The sequence below is a fragment of the Dendrobates tinctorius genome, unplaced genomic scaffold, assembly GCF_039654945.1.
Source record: "Dendrobates tinctorius isolate UK_male_01 unplaced genomic scaffold, ASM3965494v1 ptg000129l, whole genome shotgun sequence".
Taxonomy (NCBI): domain Eukaryota; kingdom Metazoa; phylum Chordata; class Amphibia; order Anura; family Dendrobatidae; genus Dendrobates; species Dendrobates tinctorius.
Genome location: NW_027361797.1, coordinates 26,126,678 through 26,149,871, shown reverse-complemented (window position 1 = coordinate 26,149,871; position 23,194 = coordinate 26,126,678). Strand labels below are relative to the sequence as shown.

Here is a 23,194-nt window from a genome sequence, read left to right as displayed (position 1 = left end):
GTCGCAAAACGTCGGCAGAGCCCCGGGCAACGCCGGCCACCCACGCAGCACCGCCATGCACTGGAGACACAAGCACAGCAGCCAGCAACTGCCGGGCACCCAGACACCCCCCCTCATCCCAGCCTGCAGCCTACACCCACAGTATGCATGTACGCTTTGTAAGACGCACCCCCATTTTCTCAACTTTGGGGGGAAAAAATGCGCCTTACAAAGCGAAAAATACAGACCTCCACTAATGTCACACCGAGCTTTATCATTCTAGAAATGAAAATTCAACTCATGTCTGTCAAACTATTTTATTACAAGTCAAATAGTTAGAACTAAAATATATAAATATATGCATACATACAAATGAATGATAATGAGTTTTAGAAATCAAAACAATGAATTAAGGCACATTAGAGATTAATGACAAAAAAAAAAAAAAACATTTTGTACCAAAGTCCCATGTGCTTTAGCTGCAAAAATTGTATTGCAGTACTTAACACAAAATTCCTTTCTCATTGAATACACTATAGGACACCAGCGTGGGTAAAGGGAAGGAGACCTAGGTGGGCCCTGTGCCATAGATAGCACGTCCTAGGATGACCCCCACCACAAAAAAAAAAAACATAAAACAAAGCCCCGAAAAAAAGACAGAAGCATAACAGTACAGAGAGTATGTAAAGCAAATACGGTAAAGGTGGGAAATAAATGTTGGACAAAGGAAATGAAAAGGTGGTAGACCCCCACAGGACCAACCCTAGCAAGCCGTGGGAAAAGGGGAGGGGAATTTCAGGGATCTTAGACTCATCTATTGGACATCAGAAGTGCGCTGGGTCACACCAATTTTGGCAGAACACGGATGGTGGAGGTACCAGCACTCGACTTGGTGGAGAGATGACAAATGATGAATTGGCATCCAAAGAGGTCACTACTGTGGAGGGCACGGTGAAAAAAGATGGAGGAAATCCACAACTCCTAGAATAAAACAAAAGATATTTTTTAAAGAAAATTCCTGCTTAAGTTGTACAAAAAGACATGGCTGCACCTCCCAATATTTATACTTTAATCTAATGCCCATCAGCAAAAATGTACAAACTGAACATGAGGCTATTACTTTACATTCTGATCAGACTGTATGAAGCCCACTACCACGTCACAGTGACCAAAACAGTGGGTCCCTAGCCTTAAAGGTGCGGCGCCGTGGGCAAACCTTGGTTACAGCGCAACCAGCAGGGCGAGTGGCAGGGCACCCAGCAGGGAGAGTGGCAGCACGCTTCCTTCCCTAGGCAAACCCCGAGCATGCAGTCCCATGCAAGCAACATCACCCTCTTCTCCACAGGCAGACCCCCCCTCCAACATGCACATGCAGCCCCATGCAAACAGCATCACCCCCTTCTCCCCAAGCAGACCCCCCTCCAGCATCCAGCCCCATGCAAGCAACATCACCCCCTTCTCCCCAGGCAGACACCCCCTCCAGCATGCAGCCCCATGCAAGCAACATCACCCCCTTCTCCACAGGCAGACCCCCCCTCCAGCATGCACATGCAGCCCCATGCAAGCAACATCACCCCCTTCTCCACAGGCAGACCCCCCTCCAGCATGCACATGCAGCCCCATGCAAGCAACATCACCCCCTTCTCCCCAGGCAGACCCCACTCCAGCATGCACATGCAGTCCCATCACCCCCTTCTCCCCAGGCAGACTCTTCCTCCAGCATGCACATGCAGCCCCATGCAAACAACATCACCCCATTCTCCCTAGGCAGATCCCTCCCTCCAGCATGCACATGCAGCCCCAACACCCCCTTCTCCCCAGGCAGACCCCCCTCCAACATGCAGCCCCATGCAGGCATCACCCCCTTCTCCCCTGGCAGACCCTTCCTCCAGCATGCACATGCAGCCCCATGCAAGCATCACCACCTTCTCCCCAGGCAGACCCCCCCTCCAGCATGCACATGCAGCCCCATGCAAGCATCACACCCTTCTCCACAGCTAGACCCTCCCCCTCGAGCATGCACATGCAGCCCCATACAAGCCTCACCCCCTGAAGACCCCCCTCCAGCATCCACATGAAGCCCCATGCAAGCATCACCCCCTTCTCCACAGGCAGACCCCCCTCCAGCATGCAGCCCCATGCAAGCATCACCCCCTGCTCCCCAGGCAGACCCCCCTCCAGCATGCATATGCAGCCCCATGCAAGCATCACCTCCTTGTCCCCAGGCAGGCCCCCTTCCAGCATGCACATGCAGCCCCATGCAAGCATCACCCCCTTCTCCCCAGGCAGACCCCCCCTCCAGCATGCACATGCAGCCCCATGCAAGCATCACCTCCTTGTCCCCAGGCAGGCCCCCCTCCAGCATGCACATGCAGCCCCATGCAAGCATCACCCCCTTCTCCCCAGGCAGGCCACCCCTCCGGCATGCACATGCAGCCCCATGCAAAGAACATCACCCCCTTCTCCCCAGGCAGGCCCCCTTCCAGCATGCACATGCAGCCCCATGCAAGCATCACCCCCTTCTCCCCAGGCAGACCCCCCCTCCAGCATGCACATGCAGCCCCATGCAAGCATCACCTCCTTGTCCCCAGGCAGGCCCCCTTCCAGCATGCACATGCAGCACCATGCAAGCATCACCCCCTTCTCCCCAGGCAGACCCCCCTCCAGCATGCACATGCAGCCCCATGCAAGCATCACCTCCTTGTCCCCAGGCAGGCCCCCCTCCAGCATGCACATGCAGCCCCATGCAAGCATCACCCCCTTCTCCCCAGGCAGGCCACCCCTCCGGCATGCACATGCAGCCCCATGCAAAGAACATCACCCCCTTCTCCCCAGGCAGACTCTTCCTCCAGCATGCACATGTAGCCCCATGCAAGCATCACCCCCTTCTCCCCAGGCAGGCCACCCCTCCGGCATGCACATGCAGCCCCATGCAAAGAACATCACCCCCTTCTCCCCAGGCAGACTCTTCCTCCAGCATGCACATGTAGCCCCATGCAAGCATCACCCCCTTCTCCCCAGGCAGACTCCCAGCTCGTGCATGAACATCCACTTACCTGATCTGTGACCCCGGTCCCCAAACCACTCCAAATGCGCACAAAATACTCCAAATGCCGCCATGACATCCACAGCTAACTCACGTCTGCTCTGCTCTATGGGGGACGAGGCGCCGCCCCTTCTGGTCACATGGACATGACGTCTGCAGAGATCCTTTAGCGGCCGACTTGGATTTAGCCTCTACCCTGCTGCCTCACACCAAGACCTGCAGTTTGCCTGAAGGGACCGCCGCGGAGGATTGTGGGATGCCGCAGTGCATGCCGGGAGTTCCACAACCCGGAAGTGGCTTTCGCCGTTCTGCCGGCTCATGCAGTGACAGTTTTCCCTCACTATTCACTGTCAGGAAACCTCCTCCATAACCCGCGCAGCCGCAGAGGAGCCGGTGCTGCACTCTCTGACCCCCGCCTGTGTGCGGACCCTGAGCGCTGCTCTGTGAGAAGCCTCCTGCAGGACTGATGCGTCAGCTGCCGTAGTAGAGATTCCTCATGGCTCCCCTCCTGGAATACGAGAGTCAGATCTTCCTGGACCTGTTCCACGAGGACGGACTGGTCATCACAGCCCGAGGACTCGGCATTGACCGGATCCTGCAGAACTTCCTGCGGCTTTATTGTGACCCGGGGAACCTGGTGCTAGTGCTGAATACGGGGACCGCGGAGGAGGTAACGGGGTGGCGGAGGGACCACGGAGGAGGTAACGGGGGCGGCGGAGGAGGTAACGGGGGCGGCGGAGGGACCGCGGAGGAGGTAACGGGGGCGGCGGAGGAGGTAGCGGGGCGGCGGAGGGACCGCGGAGGAGGTAACGGGGGCGGCGGAGGAGGTAACGGGGGCGGCGGAGGGACCGCGGAGGAGGTAACGGGGGCGGCGGAGGAGGTAGCGGGGCGGCGGAGGAGGTAACGGGGCGGCGGAGGGACCGCGGAGGAGGTAACGGGGGCGGCGGAGGGACCGCGGAGGAGGTAACGGGGGCGGCGGAGGGACCGCGGAGGAGGTAACGGGGGCGGCGGAGGGACCGCGGAGGAGGTAACGGGGGCGGCGGAGGGACCGCGGCGGAGGTAACGGGGGCGGCGGAGGAGGTAACGGGGTGGCGGAGGGACCACGGAGGAGGTAACGGGGGCGGCGGAGGAGGTAACGGGGGCGGCGGAGGGACCGCGGAGGAGGTAACGGGGGCGGCGGAGGAGGTAGCGGGGCGGCGGAGGAGGTAACGGGGCGGCGGAGGGACCGCGGAGGAGGTAACGGGGGCGGCGGAGGGACCGCGGAGGAGGTAACGGGGGCGGCGGAGGGACCGCGGAGGAGGTAACGGGGGCGGCGGAGGGACCGCGGAGGAGGTAACGGGGCGGCGGAGGGACCGCGGAGGAGGTAACGGGGGCGGCGGAGGGACCGCGGCGGAGGGACCGCGGAGGAGGTAACGGGGGCGGCGGAGGGACCGCGGAGGAGGTAACGGGGGCGGCGGAGGGACCGCGGAGGAGGTAACGGGGGCGGCGGAGGGACCGCGGAGGAGGTAACGGGGGCGGCGGAGGAGGTAACGGGGGCGGCGGAGGGACCGCGGAGGAGGTAACGGGGTGGCGGAGGAGGTAACGGGGACGGCGGAGGAGGTGGCGGCGGAGGGACGGCGGAGGAGGTAACGGGGGCGGCGGAGAGACGGCGGAGGAGGTAACGGGGGCGGCGGAGGGACCGCAGAGGAGGTAACGGGGCGGCGGAGGGACCGCAGAGGAGGTAACGGGGCGGCGGAGGGACCGCAGAGGAGGTAACGGGGCGGCGGAGGGACCGCAGAGGAGGTAACGGGGCGGCGGAGGGACCGCAGAGGAGGTAACGGGGCGGCGGAGGGACCGCGGAGGAGGTAACGGGGCGGCAGAGGGATTGCGGAGGAGGTAACGGGGGCGGCGGAGGAGGTAACGGGGCTGCGGAGGGACCGCGGAGGAGGTAACGTGGTGGCGGAGGAGGTAACGGGCGGCGGAGGGACCGCGGAGGAGGTAGCGGGGCGGCGGAGGAGGTAACGGGGCGGCGGAGGGACCGCAGAGGAGGTAACGGGGCGGCGGAGGGACCGCAGAGGAGGTAACGGGGGCGGCGGAGGAGGTAACGGGGGCGGCGGAGGGACCGCGGAGGAGGTAACGGGGCTGCGGAGGGACCGCGGAGGAGGTAACGGGGCTGCGGAGGGACCGCGGAGGAGGTAACGGGGCTGCGGAGGGACCGCGGAGGAGGTAACGGGGCTGCGGAGGGACCGCGGAGGAGGTAACGGGGCTGCGGAGGGACCGCGGAGGAGGTAACGGGGCTGCGGAGGGACCGCGGAGGAGGTAACGGGGGCGGCGGAGGAGGTAACGGGGCTGCGGAGGGACCGCGGAGGAGGTAACGGGACCGCGGAGGTGGTAACGGGGCCGCGGAGGCGGTAACGGGGCGGTGGAGGGATTGCGGAGGAGGTAATGGTGTGGCGGAGGAGGTAACGGGGCGGCGAAGGGACTGCGAAGGAGGTAATGGGATGGCGGTGGGACCGCGGAGAAGGTCAGGACAGGAGGGCGCTCGCTTGTTTCCGCTGCATCGCTGCCTTCTGACATCCACCGTGACCCTTTAAGGACCAACCATTTTTTTTTTTTTTTAAATTTCTGTGCGTTTGTGTTTCTCTTCCAAGAGCCGTGTCAAATATAGCGTGGCACTACCACAAGGTGCACAAGATGCGTAAAAGATTTTTTTTGTCTCCAAAAAGCAGGTGAGAAATGGAAGAATGGGGCTAAATATATACCTGGCACAAGAACATATGATTATATGAGAAGAAATGTGTACATCTCCTTAGAGGTGCCGTGGCTGCTGGCCTGTAAAAAGTATATAACATTCAAAATGTGATAATAAACACGTATTGTATTCAGTATGAGTATACCTGTTTGTAACTGTCACTATGAGGCATGATAAGAAAATAGGTCCATATGAGACTAAGGAGAAAGAGAGAATATATACTAAGCGGTGAGATAACCGCTGCAGCGCCATGCAAAAAATGAGGACCCTTTTGTAAATGCTTACCATGTGGAACTGTGGTGTCAGCGTGCCGAGCTAGACGCGGTTTCCCCCGCTCGTCTGTTAGCCACGACCATAGTACCGTCCTCTCTTATGGACACCACCACCATTAGATACTTAATCACTTAAATCACTTCACTTGCCATAGGTACCCACATGATTTCTTGGTTTGATACCGGGTTATTGTACCGTGATAGCAGTCGGGTATGTTTCTTAGTCCATTTTTTTTCTTTCTCACCTGGTTCTCCTAGCACAATTGTTTGAAATTTACATGACAGCTCTCAATCAATATGTTTGTACAAAAATGTATATTTGACTTGATTTATGAGGACTCGTCATGATTTTTGTTTCTGTATATATCTTGTACCTTCCATAGCAGACTGACGAAGGCCGATTGTAGGCCGAAACGTCTCTCTAGGACTGCAAAAATATAAAATAAACTTCATCTGTAAAGGATTATTCAGTTGAGTGCCAAGTTACTTTATTATTCTCTTCCAAGAGCCATGACGTTTTTATTTTTCCACCCACAGTGACGTGTGAAGAGTTTTAGGAAGGTTTTTTTTTGGGCGAGGATGAGGTTTGGTTTTGAATGGTGCCATTCTTTTTACCTTACTGAAAAATAGGAAAAAAGTCCATGTGGGGTTTAATGGTGAAGAAGGAAAATACAATTCCGCCGTTGGTATTAGATTTTTGTTGTTACGGTACGTTGTGCTGTAAAAATGACCTGGTGATGTGATTCATCGGGCCAAACCTCAGACTCCACCACCCTGGTTGACATTAGTTGCTTGCCCAGAGTGATCCATCGCTGCCTGAAATGAATCTCCAGCCTTGAATGTCTGCACTGCAGGAGTCCAGCAGCCACGAGCACTCGCACACAGCGTCTGTTCGGTTGTTCTCACACGAAGTGTCAGTGCGGGCGCACTCTTTTCCCTCTCTATTGTTTGTAGGGGCCACTCTCTTCGCCAATGCTAAGAAGAAAAAGGTTTGAGAGCGCCTCGGCACTCACGCACATGCTCATTGGAATGCAGCAGTGTTGGTGCGCCGGTGCAGGGCTAGGAATTTAATTCAGACAGTACTCATTCTAGGCAAGTAAGGCTAGTTTCACACTAGCGTTTATTCCACACAGCGCCGCTAAGCCCGGCTCCCTGCCCGCCCCATCCGGTCATTGCCGCCTACTATCGCATATGAAGGCTTGCGATCTGCGCACCCTATCTTTAGCATAGGGTGCGCTGGCCGTGCACTGCGCACTTTTGAAGGTGCGCCGTGCGCGCCGAAATGCAACATGCTGCGTTCGGCGCAGCACGGCGCACCTTCAAAAGTGCGCAGCGCACGCCAAAATCCTACTAGCGCACGATCTGCGCACCCTATGCTAAAGATAGGGTGCGCAGATCGCAAGCGTCCATGTGCGATAGTAGGTGGCGATGACCGGATGGGGGAGCGGGGCTTAGCGGCGCCGTGTGCTGCGTGGAATAAACGCTAGTGTGAAACTAGCCTTAGTAATGTCATTAAAACTAAGAGGAGAAGCGCAGTGTGCTGATTTAGGGGGTGGAGTGGCGTACCGAAAAGCCATAATTCACATATGAAATAAAACATTTTGTGCATCAAAAAAGTAAAATCTATACTGCAGGTGTAGATTTTTATAAAGGCTAAGCCCCATATAGGACAGTATTAGTAGTTTAAATCAAGTTTTGGGTGAGGTAAGGGGTGACAAACTCCCTTTACAGCGTCACTCCAGCGGGATCTTTTTTTCGCCACTGGAGTGGTGCTTTAAATGTAAGCCTCCTGCCCCCAGTCATGTTCTCACCCTCCGACATCTTCACCATTTTTCGGTGCCTATCACACAGTGCCATCTTGTGAGCGCAGCTTCTTTGTGGCCGAAAGTCAGAAGTTGTGTCACACTCTCTCATTGCAAGTGTATGAGAGCCAGAACCAAGATCTCATAGACTTACATTGATTAGTGACTTCCAGCACGCTAAATGAAATACTGGCGAAATCGGCAGCTCACAAACTCCAGGAGACGGAATTACGGCAAAAATAGATAAAAACACCGGAAGGTGAGTGTCCGACAGGGGCCTTGGATTTTAAGCATCACTCCAGCAGTGAAATTAAAAAAAAAAACGCTAGAGTGGTGATGAAAATATATTTAGGACTTTGGCTTGTCATATTTTGAGACTTTTAACATTATTGTTTTGTCGATGTGACCAAGTGAGGGCTTATGTTCCGTGTTTTTGATGCGGTCTCGGGAACCGAGCCTGCAACTTTCCCAGTAGATGATTTCTTGAAGATCGAGATTTTTTAATATACACTGAAATAATGCAGTATACAGTACAAGCAATTGCATGGTCGCAGGTTGAAGTTCCATAGAGAAACTAGAATAAGTATGTATGCATGTATATAATATAGATGTATGTATGAGCATTTCTTTTTTTGCACTCTAAACGGACGTTTCTGTTGATATCGTTTTGGGGTAGATATGATGTTTTGATCGATTTTTGTGGCATTTCTGCAATCTTAAGAATACAATTCTGGCTGGTTTATGTTACTATGCCATTTCTGTAATAGTCCAGTCACAAAAAATGCAACAAGAATCGATCAAAACATCGTATCTACCCCAAAACGACACCAACAGATACGTCCGTTCAGAGAGCAAAAAAAACAAACGATCACACAGAAACAAAAATGTTGTAGGAGTCAGAAAATGGTGATGCAAGCTTTTTATTTATTTTATTTTTTTTACAATTTTACCAATTTTTTTTATCGCTACCTAAATAGTCACGTTTATCGCCATACTTGTAAAAAAAAAAAAAATGCAGAATTTTTTTTTTTTTTTGTGCGCGGTTTCATTGCACTTGGAATTTTATTTTCTCGTTTTCCAGTACATTGCGTGTTAAGGTGAATGGTGTTATTCAAAACTACAACTCATCCCGCAAAACAGAGACGTCTTAATTTGTCCGTGTAGACTGGAAAGAAAAGTGCATAAAGATGGGGGAGAAAGAAACTGGAACTCCGGTCAGGAAGGGGTTAATTCTCCTTAAGAAAACCCGTTGGGTGCAGTGTTATCCCGAATCCTGGGTTATTTTTACAGGCTTGGAAAGGTTAGGAAGACAGGGCCAGATACCATTACATTTTTATGCTATGGTAGCAGTTTACTTTTTATTCTACTAATTTTCATCCATCTGATGATGTGACTTTCTCTGTCCCTGGTTGCGTCTTATAAAATTGCAGATTATCTAGCAGTTTTGTATGGGAAACATAAGAATAATATAAGATGCTAATTTCACTAGTTTCACTGTATAGAACGCGGAGGAGGTAGCGGGGCGGAGGTGGGACTGCGGAGGAAATAATGGGGCGGCGGTGGGACTGCGGAGGAGGTAACGGGGCGGCGGTGGGGCTGCGGAGGAGGTAACGGGGCGGCGGTGGGGCTGCGGAGGAGGTAACGCGGAGGAGGTAACGGGGCGGCGGTGGGGCTGCGGAGGAGGTAACGGGGCGGCGGTGGGACGGCGGAGGTTTCACTGTATATATTCTGTGCATGTAAAATTGAAGCCACTAGTGATGAGCAAGCATGGCGGGTGTTATCGGAGTGGCTACGGTGTGCTCGAATAATATGTTCAAGTCCCCGCTGCTGTATGATTCTCAGCTGTTAGACAGCCACAACACATGCAGGGATTATCAGTTTGTTAGTCAATCCCCATTTGTGTTGCGCCTGTAACAGCCGCGAGACATGCCGCTGCAGGTATTCGAACATATATGAGTACACTCAAGATACTCATAACACCCGGGCATGCTCGGATAGCGATCGCTCATCACTAGAAGCTGCACGTAATCTTGGTATCAGTGTAAGGCCACCACTGTTGGCCTCTCTCTTTGTCATTCTCTATATAACGTGTGTTGCTTTGTCATTTCAGGAGTATCTGATTGAGCAGATGAGATCAGAAGGAGTCGCCCATTTGCCTCGTATTATCACCAACGAGGTTGGCAGTAATGAACGCTATGACGTCTACACACAGGGCGGAGTACTGTTCGTCACTAGTCGCATTCTCGTGGTTGATTTCCTCACTGATCGGATTCCTGCCAACCTGATAACTGGTAAGTTTTTCAGCACTTGGCGGGAAGAGCGACCATCACTTACATAAGGCGCATCCAACTGATGTAAGTCTGGCGTGAAGAAGAAAGGCACAGCAATTAATATATCATGAACTCCTTCTCACAGAGTGCAGTACAATACACCTTTGGTTTAAAATGTGTTTATCTGTTCCTCATATCGGGGAATAAGGTCAAGAATTCTGGAATGCTCGGCCCACATTACACTTAGGCTATGTGCCCACGTTAGCGTTTTTAAACGCTCAGGAAACGGGTCTCCTTCCCAGAAAACGTGCGTTTTTTTCCGCGCGTCTTTTGGACTATAGGAAATAGCCAAAAACGCGGACCTAAGCGGAAATTAATGAACATGCTGCGTGTTTTACCACTAAGCGTTTCCTTAGCGGTAAAAAACGCATCTATTGGCACAAAAAAGGCCAAAATGCATTAAAATGATTGGGATGCTTCTTTTAAGCGTTATTGATGCGGTTTGACCCAGAAAAACGGTTAAAAAAAGCAACGTGGGCACACAACCTAAGGGTCTTGAGTCTGAATTTTGTAAAGAAATTATTTTTAGGCTGTCATGGTATATGGAGTAGGAACCACTGCCTTAAACAATTTTACTATTAGGTAACAGGACTGTAAATGTAGGAGGTGATGGGGTTAGAATTGCATCGGGGCCTTGGAGCTTGACGGGGTACAAAATGTAACTGTCATATATTAGGAGACCAGTAGGATAACATAACTAAGTTCTGTAATAAATTTTTCCAATGGTGTCCATATAAAGCAGACAATGGCACCTCACATAACATACTAACAAATTCGGACGTATATCAGTAAGTAGCTGAAAGAAGAGAATCATATATAGTGATAATGATACAATATAAACTTTATTATAAGCCATTAAGATAGAAATAAGAAAAAGACACTAAAGCATTAACCAGTAAAGTGTCCAGTAGGGGAGATACCAATCCTATCCAGAAAGAGTAGATCAATTAATGGAGTATACAAGGTTAAATAACCATATATCCCATATGCTGTAAAGTATCTAATAGTAAAGGACCAGTGTATTGTGCAATAATAAGAGGGTCAATAGTCTCTACATTAAACAATAATGAATTATAATGCACTTTACCTGGGCACAATAGAACACTGGGAGGAAAGGTCTGGATGGATCAGGCGTCCCCCCTCATCCCGACATACGTTTCGCCCGTTGCTTCTTCCGAGGGCATCTGGAAGTTTACATTTTATCATTATTACTATATATGATTCTCTTCTTTTGCCTACTTACGGAGATAAGTCCGAATTTGTTAGGAAGGCCGGGGTCACACTTGCGAGAAACTTGCACGAGTCTCGCATCTTAACACCCGGCACTGCCGCTGGCACTTGGGAGCGGAGCACTCAGCTGCATAGAAATACATGCAGCCACACACTCCGGTCCTGAGTGCTGGCGACAGTGCCGGGTATTGAGCCGCGAGACTCATGCGAGTTTCTCGCAAGTGTGATCCCGGCCTAAGTTCTGTAGTAGCAGTACATTTTATCATTATATTTTGATTTGAAGCCCAGGAGAAATGGTTCTTAAAACTTATGATCTAGAAAGTCTGTTGGGATCCCCACTAAAGAGCTGTTAATATCTCTACTGCCCAGCTCCATTTATTGTGTAGCATCCGCTGTTGGGTGCTGGTGATCAGCTCTTATGTGCCCCACAATGTAACTGTTCAGTGTTTTACATCTGGCCACTGCTGGTGTTTCTCCTGCTGCCACTGACGTCAAATTGACAGAGAAGCTTCTTCTCTGTACACAAAGATGTCAATGCTGATTGACTGTCGTCTCTCTGCTGCCTAACTGAAGGTAGTCTCCGTTTGTCTCAACCTTCTTGACGCCAGCAGTGATGCCCCATCGACAGAGTTGACCGGAAGAGAAAGAGCTGCTTTGCTGATGTGAGATTAAAGGAAGCAGGATAGTCACCAACTGAGTCGGGCAGAATAGCCAGCTACCTGCCAGAAAGTTCTTATGGCTTGAACTTATTCTGCAACACTTTACAGACATTGACATCACTCACTGTGCCCATTGGGATAACTATCTTAATACTTTTCTGATCGCCCCTCTCTATCCAGAGATTACTTCGGAGAATAAATTTGACATCCAACTCTTACATCCTGGCATTAGGTGCACACAACCCTGCTTATCCTAATTTCACCACTAGATGTCAGCATAGCCCTCCTTTCTTCCACTAATATTAGTATCCTATCTTGCACACCTTCTACTTATTAACTGTTGGGATTGCAAACAAGGCTTGGATGAAAATGGGGCCACTGATCCTTTTCTTTGTTATAGCATTGAACATTCCCCCTTATTTTCATAAATCGAAAACCCAATCCCTTGTATCTAGCTCCTATGAACTGGTCACGGTGCAGTGAGAAAGAATAGGCTAAGGACACTTTAATAATAAATAATAATAATTTTATTTCTATAGCGCCAACATATTCCGCAGCACTTTACTTTTGCTCTGTAACGTCATGATCATTTAGACTTTTTAGACCATTTCTGTGATGGAAATTCATACAGAATACATTGGATGTTTCTGTTCAGCTTTATGGGCATAGGTCATTTTAGCAATATTTTGTATACAATTGCAAAGGTAAATGTATATTGATGTGAAAGTGCAACATGATTGCCTTCATTAGTCTGCTGCTTGACATCAATATAGTCATCATTCTGTTTTCTTCAGGTATCCTTGTGTATAAGGCGCACAAGATTATGGAGTCCTGCCAGGAAGCCTTTATACTGCGCTTATATCGGCAGAAGAACAAGCAGGGCTTTATAAAGGCCTTCACGGACAATCCAGTCGCTTTTCACACCGGCTTCTGCCAGGTGGAACGAGTAATGAGAAATCTGTTTGTCAGAAAACTTTACTTATGGCCGAGGTGGGTTGACACATTTCTTTTTACTCTCTAAACCTGACTAAAATTGGTGAAAAATGTGATGTTGGTTCTGGAAATAAAACTGATTTTGAGTATATTTTTAATGTTTAGTCGGTAGCGGTATACTTTTACACATGAGCTGTATGTGAAAGTACAGTAGTTCCGTGTAAGCCTGATTTTGCTGACATTAATGACACTCAACAAACCCCATCAACTTGTATAACGACATGAATAATAGGGCTACAGCATTATTTCTGTCAAATAGGATAGAAACTACTACAGAGGCTCCGGATCCAACCTACAATTCAGAAAAAACAAAAAGCAAAAAACACAAATATCCTGAACTAAAAGTAAAAAATATACTGCAAATAATGCATAAAGGTAATAATAATAATAAGGGTATTTAGTAAACATAATTTTGATCAAAATAATGAACAAGCCATCCCGCCACGTCACGGCAACCCTTGTGGGACAGTCCCTACTCTAGTATTTAAAACCTTTTCACTTGCCAAGTGGCGTGAATGTGAATAAGGGTCGAGCGGCTGAACCACTTGTAACAGCTTAGGCCAGACTGGATGGCTTTCCCAGCTCAGAAAGAGGGCGGTCACACCCATATATGCACTGAATGCACAATGAAATTAATAAAAAAACAAATCTGAACTGAGAAAAGTAAGTTAATGTGTATGCACAATGTAAGTGCATATTAACACATGACCATTAACCAGAGAAAACAAAAAGCAAAAAACACAAATATCCTGAACTAAAAGTAAAAAATATACTGCAAATAATGCATAAAGGTAATAATAATAATAAGGGTATTTAGTAAACATAATTTTGATCAAAATAATGAACAAGCCATCCCGCCACGTCACGGCAACCCTTGTGGGACAGTCAGTTATTTCTGTCAAATAGGATAGAAACTACTACAAAGGCTCCGGATCCAACCTACAATTCAGAAGTAAAGTCATGCAAGACCTCGTTCACACGTCCAAAAACCAGACATGTTCAAGGTTGATCCGACTTGTAAACCAAACTCCTAAATTTCTAAGAATGAGAATGGAAGGCATATGGAATAAAAAAAAAAAAACACAAACAAGCGTAAATTCTGCCTAAGTTTCCCATCTCTTTATTATCCTGTGCCAGGCACTAAATCCTTTATTGGAGTGGTTCCCGTATCTGTATTGTAGATGTTGCATTAGGTAGCAACAAATGGTCATAAACTATTAAACGATACAGTTATGTTCACACGTTCCATTTCTGATGCAGGAAAAAACAGGATTTTTTTGTTGCTTACCGTAAAATCTGTTTCTCGGAGCCTTCATTGGGGGACACAGGAAGCCATGGGTGTATGCTGCTGCCACTAGGAGGCTGGCTAACACTATGCACATAAAAAAGTTAGCTCCTCCTCCGCAGTGTACATCCCACCAACAGGAACTAGACTGTTCAGTTAGTGAGAAAGCAGCAGGAGAAGCAATCTGTAAAAGAGGTAGAAACCACAGAAAAAACACAAACTCAAACTGTAACAATATAATACAGAGCTGTTCAACTTGGGAGGGTGCTGTGTCCCCCAATGAAGGCTCCGAGAAACAGAATTTACGGTAAGCAACAAAAAATTCTGTTTTCTCTATTGCTTCATTAGGGGACACAGGAAACCATGGGACGTCCCAAAGCAGTCCCTGGGGCGGGAAACAGCAGAAAACTCCAATCAGGACGAAGCACTCACCTTCATTACCTGCAAGGTCTCTCTACCCAAGCCGGCATGCGCCGAAGCTAGGCCTGAGCTCTGAGAAACCTTGCGGACAAGTGAAAGACAGAACATTGCCCTAGAAAGGTGCCGAACGGAGGCTCTAAGAGTACCGCCAGGAGGAGCACCATGCCCGGGCAGAGTGCGTCTAAATCCCGAAGACTGCGGGCCTTTTTTATTATTTTATCTTAATGGTTGCAGAAAATGCACCACCACTGCCACCGACTACGGGAGTGGATGATAGCCTGTAAGGTAAAGCTATAAAAAAGACAAAAGTATCTGATTCTCGCAAAAAAGACAGGAATCTCCGAGGACCTGAAGAATCAGGACCTGGATAAAGCCAATACTGAACTAAGGGATTTTCTCCTGAAAAGACTCAATCTTTGATCCCCCACGAGTTCTGCAGAGGAAAAGACGAGGTGTAGCATGAGGAAGAAGAGAGTTCGTCCCTCCGGTGACCTCATTAGAAATTTCGTCCTATTGGGGCCAAACCCACGGAAAAAACCCAAAAAGGCAAGTTGGTGAGGGATCTGTTTGGGGATAAGTTCGTTCGTCAAGCCATAGGCCAAAAGGTCCTTTGGTTGGACATGGTTTGCTGGCAGCGGGAAGGTGGAAAACCATGTACTTTCCTGCAGAATACATTTTTGGTCAGCGAGGACAGCCGATTCGTCCGACCGGTCTCCAAAAGAATGCTCTGATGAGCAACCTAGCCCATGCATCTATAAACCTTGCAATCCGGGTGGAGGCAAGGGCAGGATACAGTATAGCAGCGGACGCATCCAAGGTCGATCCTGCTAAGGGCCCTATGAGACCGCCATTGGTATCCCTAAGGGATGCCTTTCTGAGAGGAATGACCGTCTAATTTGCGTTGCGCTCAGGAGAGAAGAGATATCCTGAGGCGCTCCCTTCCTTGGAAGCGGCTGAACGAAGATCTTCTGAGAGGATGCCAAGGAAAGACCTAAGAGTGGGCCACTGTGAACCTAGGGATACCCTGGATCTCATCGCCGCGATATAGGATCAGACTGCCTAAGCCGTTAGTCAAGGAAAGACCATGAAAAAAACATGGAGTATGTCAGCTGCATGGAAATTTGGGTCTAGGAACCACACATCGACTCCAGAAGACAACTAGGCTGATTAAAGGAAGATCACTCCCTATGATGATCTGAGAGACCATATCCATCCTGATCCGTGTAGACCAGCTTACCTAAGTATAAGTCACCACGTGCCCAAGGATAACAGTGAAAAAGATACAAATCTAGCTGAAAGAAGAAATGTGTTATCACCAAACTTCTCATTGGATCCAGGACTGGAGCAACCTTCTACCATGGTCAATGCTTGCGGCGAGTAAGAACCCATTCCTGTCCGAGGTGGGAGACTTGTTCCTGTCACGCTCGGAAGTCACATCCTGGAGCTGCTGGAGGCTCTATCCGGTGTCTGCAAGAAAGAATAGGTGAGTACTAGCAAAGAGACAGAGAGCTTCGATCTTGTGGTAGCTTAAAAGGGCCCTTAGGGTAGACTAGAACTTATAAACTACTATTGGCTAATCATTAACGATAGGCGTAATACCGTGGGCAGTAAAATTAACCAGAGGGCAGTACTGTAAGCTGACCAGCCGGGTTGTTAGAGTTAAGCACGAATAGTCAGAAGGTGTAAAAAAAAGCCCCTGTGGAGCAACTCGCACTTAGGGCGCAGGTCGTAGCTGAAGGAAAAACTGCGACCATGCGATACCTGACGCAAGTGTGTCTGACCTACCAGAAAGTGGAGTATCCACTTATGCTGCCGTCGAGATCCGCATTGTGGTACTGAGATCCACTCTGTGGCACGTGAAGATTTCTTGCCTAACTGTTAACAGACCACAGATGTTATTGAACATGAAACCTGCTGCCGAAGGTGCCTCTGACTCGCCTGAAAACGGCCTGCAACCGCTGCTGCAGCTCACCGGGAGTGATGAATACCGAAGACCTCTCACAAGTGGTGAATAGACAGGAGCTTAGACATATGTTGCAAAAGACTCTGAGGAGCGTGATAGAGGGCGCTTCTGACTCACCTGACAATGGGACAGAAGAGTCGAGCCAATGCAGCCAATCGACCTCTGGTACATTTGAGCCACAGGAAGAACGACCTGTATTGACTAAATGTGACTGGTAGAGGACCATCTAAGTTCTGGATAATGGATAGAGTACTGCTACAATAGGACACTAGGAAAATGAAGGTGAGTGCGTCTGACTCACCTGAAAACGGTACAGAACACCAGTACCACTGCAGCAGTCAGCTGGAAACACGTCTGGTCTGCTGAAATACAACAGTTTCAAACTATCCTACTGTACCTAGTCGGTGGTGCGTCTGAAGCCTGGATGGCAGATGGAGCACAGCTGCAATCTGTTCTCAGTATCCTGTGACCAAATCAGCTTGGGAAGAACCTCGGAGAATGGTATAGGAGAGAGCCAAATCTGTGTTGCGGAGAAATATGCAAGTGAGACTTTCCACCAGGGAAACGCCGTATGGAGGTTTAATAATGGCCCATCTCCCTGGAGGGTGTAAAGCGGGCAGTGGCACGAATAACAGCAGCGTGGGGAGTCCATTACGCCATCGACTGCACAGCTCTAGATTATTATTACAACAGTGGGTGCATGGTTCTAGAGCATTTATTACACCAGTGACTGTACGGCTCTACAGTACTATTACACTAGTGACTGCACAGCTTTAGATCACTGTAACCCCGTGACTCCACGGCTTTAGAGTACTATTACACCGGTGAGTGCATGGCTGCAGAATACTATTACGCTAGTGACTGCATGACTCTAGATTACTATTACACCTGTGACTGCACGGCTCTGGAGAACTATTGCACCAGCGACTGCACGGCTCCAGAGAACTTTTGCACCAGTGGCTGCATGGATCCAGAGAACTATTGTACCAGTGACTGCACGGCTCTAGAGAACTATTGCACCAGTGACTGCACGGCTCTAGAGAACTATTGCACCAGTGACTGCACGGCTCTAGAGAACTATTGCACCAGTGACTGCACGGCTCTAGAGAACTATTGCACCAGTGACTGCACGGCTCTAGAGAACTATTGCACCAGTGACTGCACGGATCCAGAGAACTATTGCACCAGTGACTGCACGGATCCAGAGAACTATTGCACCAGTGACTGCAGGGCTCTAGAGAACTATTGCACCAGTGACTGCACGGATCCAGAGAACTATTGCACCAGTAACTGCACGGCTCCAGAGAACTATTGCACCAGTAACTGCAGGGCTCTAGAGAACTATTGCACCACTGACTGCACGGATCCAGAGAACTATTGCACCAGTAACTGCACGGCTCCAGAGAACTATTGTACCACTGACTGCAGGGCTTCAGAGAACTATTGTACCCTACATAAAGTTAGAAGGTTGGGGGTCGGAAGGATATATGCTGAGGGGAGTCTGTCTGCAGAGCAGAAATAGAGGCCTGAAGTTGCATGTTCTGAAGCCTGCCTCTTAATCCAGTTTCCCACCTGAACAGAACAAACAGTGACAGCAGGAGATGTTCAGTTTCCTTCAGAAAAGTGCCATCTTCCGGGAACAAACACCAGAAAATGGTGACCTCAGCGAGGTGCGCGCTGAATACGCGCCACTGAAGGGGGGGAGAAGAGGGTGCTACCCGAAAAGGCCGACTGAAGGAGGCTACTGGGGGCGTGTCTAACCGCCGGAGTGACGGTCGACTGGGAGGAGGCGGCGTTAACTGCTGGAGACAGAGGAAAAGACAGGCCCTGAGGTGAGGGAGGCGGAGTCACCAGACGGCGGCAGGAGAGGGGGCGTGCCTGTGACCGGCGGGAGAAAAGCCCGCCGATATGAAGGGAAGGAGGGGTGGGGCTAAAGTGCCGGAACTAGATTGTGCTGAAGCCGGGGACTAAATTTAGAAGCCGCGATTGCAGAGCAGGGGATGGTAGCGCGGAGGCCCCGAAAATTACACACCAGGTAACCCTGCGCCCCCAAGGAAGTATCTATAACTGCCAGCCATGCAGACCTGAAGTACAACCAGTGTCTGCCGGAGCAGAGGGAACAGCGCAAAGGCTTTAGAAGCCTGTCAGAAAGGTAGCCTGGTGCCCTAATCTGCCTGCGAACTAGGGGATATGATCAAAATGGGATCCCCACACTCCGACCCCTGAGATTAAGTAAATAAAGAAAAATGTTCTTTCCTCCGGGAATCTGGGGGGAGAGAGGGAAAACAGAAGTACCGCTCCATCCAGGGATGTCGGACGTCCGAAAAGGCTGCGTTGTTGGACGTCCGCGTCTCTAAACACTAACAGGCTCTGTTGGGTGAGGGACAGGGGGCCAGGACCGGATCCGGATAACCTAACACGCTTCTCTGTTAGGGGCTGTGGGTCCTGCCGACTAGACTTATGAGGATACAGGGTGGTGGCAGTACACACCGTACTCATAGTCTCTTTGTGGGAGTACAGTTGTGACTATTCATACTGTATCCCTCTGGGTACCTGAAAAGGAAGGACGCACATTGAGGTAGATAAGGGTCTAGTGAAAGACCCGTGTCCACCTCCTACTGATACTAAGCTAAACTGAACATTCTAGTTCCTGTCAGTGGGGTGTACAATGTGGAGGAGGAGCTAACTTTTTTTCTGTGCATAGTGTCAGCCTCCTTGTGGCAGCAGCATACACCCATGGTTTCCTGGATCCCCCAATGAAGCGATAGAGAAACCTGCTCTATTGGCAGTAAAGCTACTTTAAAAAAAAAAAAAAAAGGTTTGGCTTCGTTTTTCATGCTGATACAGTTTAGTGCTTGTTGTTCCTGAGTTTTCTGCACCAAAAACGCAGCAAAAATCTGATACCTCTGTTTTTGCTGTGGTTTTGCTCCCACTCATTGCTTTTTATGGGTGAAAAAACACTGAGAGAAATGACACGGTGAAGTTTGCAAAAAAAAAAGTGCAGTTTTCCAATTCAGTCAGGGGAAAAAAAACGATGTGTGTGCATGAGATTTCTGAAATCTCATAGCATTTGCTGGTGCTGTAAAATGCAGCTTTTCATTTGAATAAAAAACACAGCAAAATGCAAAGTGAGAAAATAGAGTATTTCTCTGAAAGTATAGCGAGGGGAAAAAAATGGATTTAGCGCTCACCACACCTGTTGCAAGATGAGATCATAGAATCCTAGAATGTTAAGAGTTAGAAGACACCTCCAGGGCCATCATGTCCAACCCCCAGCTCAATGCAGGATTCACTAAACGATCTCAGGCAGATGTCTGTCCAGCCTCTGTGGGAAACTTCCATTGAAGGAGAACTCCGCACCTCTCGTGGCAGCCTCTTCCACTCATTGATAACCCTCACTGTCAGTGTTTTCTAATATCTAATCTGTATCTTCTCCCTTTCAGTTTCATCCCATTGCTTCTTGTGTTTCCATGTGCAAATTGAGAATAATGATGATCCCTCTACACTGTGACATCACTTCACATATTTGTAAACAGTTGTTAAGTCTCCTCTTAGGCTATGTGCACACGCTAGCGTTTTTAAACGCTCAGGAAAAGGATCCCCTTTCCAGAAATCGCGCGTCTTTTTCCGCGCGTTTTTTGCACGATTTTTTACTGGATTTTGACACGTTTTTTGACACGCGATTTCTGGGATCATTGGGGATGGCTAAAAACGCTCAGCAATGCGGGAATTAATGAGCATGCCGCGTTTTTAGCCGCTAAGCGATTCCTAAGCGGTTAAAAACGCATGCATTGGCACAGAAAGCCAAAAACGCAAGCTAATTAATTTGATGCATCTTTTAAGCGTTTCTGCAGCGTCTGAGCCGGCTCAAACGCTGCGGAAACGCTTAAAAAAACGCATCGTGTGCACACAGCCTAAGCCTTCTTTTTTCAAGCTAACCATTCCCAGATCCTTTAACCATTCCTTGTAGGACATACTTTGCAGTCCACTTGCCATCCTGCTAGCTCTTGTCTGAACTTGCTCCAGTGTTTCAATGTCTTTTTATTTTTTATTTTCATTTTTTTTTTCAAATGTGGTGCCCAGAACTGGACACAGTATTCCAGATGAGGCCTGACCAAGAAGGAGTATAGGGGGATAATTACTTCATGTGATCTAGATTCTATGCTTCTCTTAATACATCCTAGAACTACAGTCATATGTTAAAGTTTGGGCACCCCTATTAATGCTAACCTTTTTTCTTTATAACAATTTTGTTTTTTTGCAACAGCTATTTCAGTTTCATATATCTAATAACTGATGGACTCAGTTATATTTCTGGATTCAAATGAGGTTTATTGTACTAACAGAAAATATGCAATCTGCATTTAAACAAAATTTGACCGGTGCAAAAGTATGGGCACCTCAACATAAAAGTGACATTAATATTTCGTAGATCCTCCTTTTGCAAAAATAACAGCCTCTAGTCACTTCCTGTAGCTATTAATGAGTTCCTGGATGAAGGTATTTGTGACCATTCCTGTTTACAAAACAATTCCAGTTCAGTTAAGTTTGATGGTCGCCGAGCATGGACAGCCCGCTTCAAATCATCCCACAGATGTTCAATGATATTCAGGTCTGGGGACTGGGATGGCCATTCCAGAACATTGTAATTGTTCCTCTGCATGAATGCCTGAGTAGATTTGGAGCGGTGTTTTGGATCATTGTCTTGCTGAAATATCCATCCCCTGCGTAACTTCAACTTCGTCACTGATTCTTGCACATTATTGTCAAGAATCTGCTGATACTGAGTTGAATCCATGCGACCCTCAACTTTAACAAGATTCCTGGTGCCGGCATTGGCCACACAGGCCCAAAGCATGATGGAACCTCCACCCAATTTTACTGTGGGTAGCAAGTGTTTTTTACTTGGAATGCTGTGTTTTTTAGCCTCCATGCATAACGCCTTTTTGTATGACCAAACAACTCAATCTTTGTTTCATCAGTCCACAGGACCTTCTTCCAAAATGTAACTGGCTTGTCCAAATGTGCTTTTGCATACCTCAGGCGACTCTGTTTGTGGCGTGCTTGCAGAAACGGCTTCTTTCGCATCACTCTCCCATACAGCTTCTCCTTGTGCAAAGTGCGCTGTATTGTTGACCGATGCACAGTGACACCATCTGCAGCAAGATGATGCTGCAGGTCTTTGGAGATGGTCTGTGGATTGTCTTTGACTGTTCTCACCATTCTTCTTCTCTGTCTTTCTGATGTTTTTCTTGGCCTGCCACTTCTGGGCTTAACAAGAACTGTACCTGTGTTCTTCCATTTCCTTACTATGTTCCTCACGGTGGAAACTGACAGGTTAAATCTCTGAGACAACTTTTTGTATCCTTCCCCTGAAAAGCTATGTTGAATAATCTTTGTTTTCAGATCATTTGAGAGTTGTTTTGAGGAGCCCATGATGCCCTCTTCATAGGAGAATCAAATAGGAGAACTACTTGCAAGTGGCCACCTTAAATACCTTTTCTCATGATTTGATACACCTGGCTATGAAGTTCAAAGCTCAATGAGGTTACAAAACCAATTTAGTGCTTCAGGAAGTCAGTAAAAAGTAGTTAGGAGTGTTCAAATCAAGAAAATGATAAGGGTGCCCATACTTTTGCACCGGTCAAATTTTGTTTAAATGCAGATTGCGCATTTTCTGTTAGTACAATAAACCTCATTTGAATCTAGAAATATAACTGAGTTCTTCAGTTATTAGATATATGAAACTGAAATAGCTGTTGCAAAAACCAAAATTGTTATAAAGAAAAAAGGTTAACATTAATAGGGGTGCCCAAACTTTAACATATGACTGTATGTTTGCCTTTTTTGCTGCTGCATCACTCTGTTAACTCATGTGCGGTCCGTGATCTATTAGTGTACATCTTTCAAATGTGCTGTTGCTTAGTTCTTTTCCTCCCATTCTATAGAGGTAATTTTTGTTTTTGTTGTCCAGATGTAGAAACTTGCATTTCTCCCTGTTAAATACCATTCTATTAGTCGCTGCCCAATTTTCAAACTTTATCTAGATCTTTCTGAATCCTTTCTCTGTCTTCTCTAGTGTTGGCTATACCTCCTACCTTTGCAACGTCTTCAAATTTGATTACTTTCAGTTCCCTTATCTAGATCATTTATAAAAATGTTGAACAACAATTGGGGCCAGGACACAGCCTTGTGGTACCCCACTTTAAACACACTTCCAATTGAATGTGCAACCATTTATCGGCACTCTTTGAGTACGATCACTGAGCCAGTTCTGAATCCACCTAACCGTAGCCTTGTCAATCCCATACTTTGTCATTTTTTCAATAAGGATAGTATGAGATACTTTATCAAATGCTTTGCGGAAGTAGAGATATATATACAATATTTACATACATGCCGTCATTTATAGTATCCATAGTGACATCACAACCTTATTGATTTGGATAGTCAGGGGAACTGCTGATCTGAATGTTGGACCAAA

At 48.3% G+C, this 23,194-nt stretch overlaps 1 protein-coding gene and 1 long non-coding RNA gene across 3 annotated transcripts in view; one reads left to right on the top strand and one right to left on the bottom strand.

Moving 5' to 3' along the window:
* Positions 1-280: 280 nt before the first annotated feature.
* Positions 281-3,171, bottom strand: LOC141047680 (uncharacterized). Its single transcript, XR_012219882.1, has 2 exons — positions 3,036-3,171; positions 281-960 (listed from the first exon to the last, which is right to left on the bottom strand). It is a non-coding gene; the product is annotated as an uncharacterized lncRNA (long non-coding RNA).
* A 343-nt stretch (positions 3,172-3,514) lies between these two features.
* ERCC4 (ERCC excision repair 4, endonuclease catalytic subunit) overlaps positions 3,515-23,194 on the top strand; it is a 62,136-nt gene continuing 42,456 nt past the window's right edge. Inside the window, exons 1-3 of one of the 2 annotated variants that reach the window (XM_073542888.1) lie at positions 3,515-3,695; positions 9,941-10,121; positions 12,844-13,039. In XM_073542888.1, the coding sequence (XP_073398989.1) occupies positions 3,522-3,695; positions 9,941-10,121; positions 12,844-13,039 (551 nt within the window). In that variant the 5' untranslated portion in view covers positions 3,515-3,521. Of the gene's footprint in view, positions 3,696-5,655; positions 5,734-9,940; positions 10,122-12,843; positions 13,040-23,194 lie in introns of those variants that run through there. The other variant, XM_073542889.1, reaches the window with a different exon arrangement.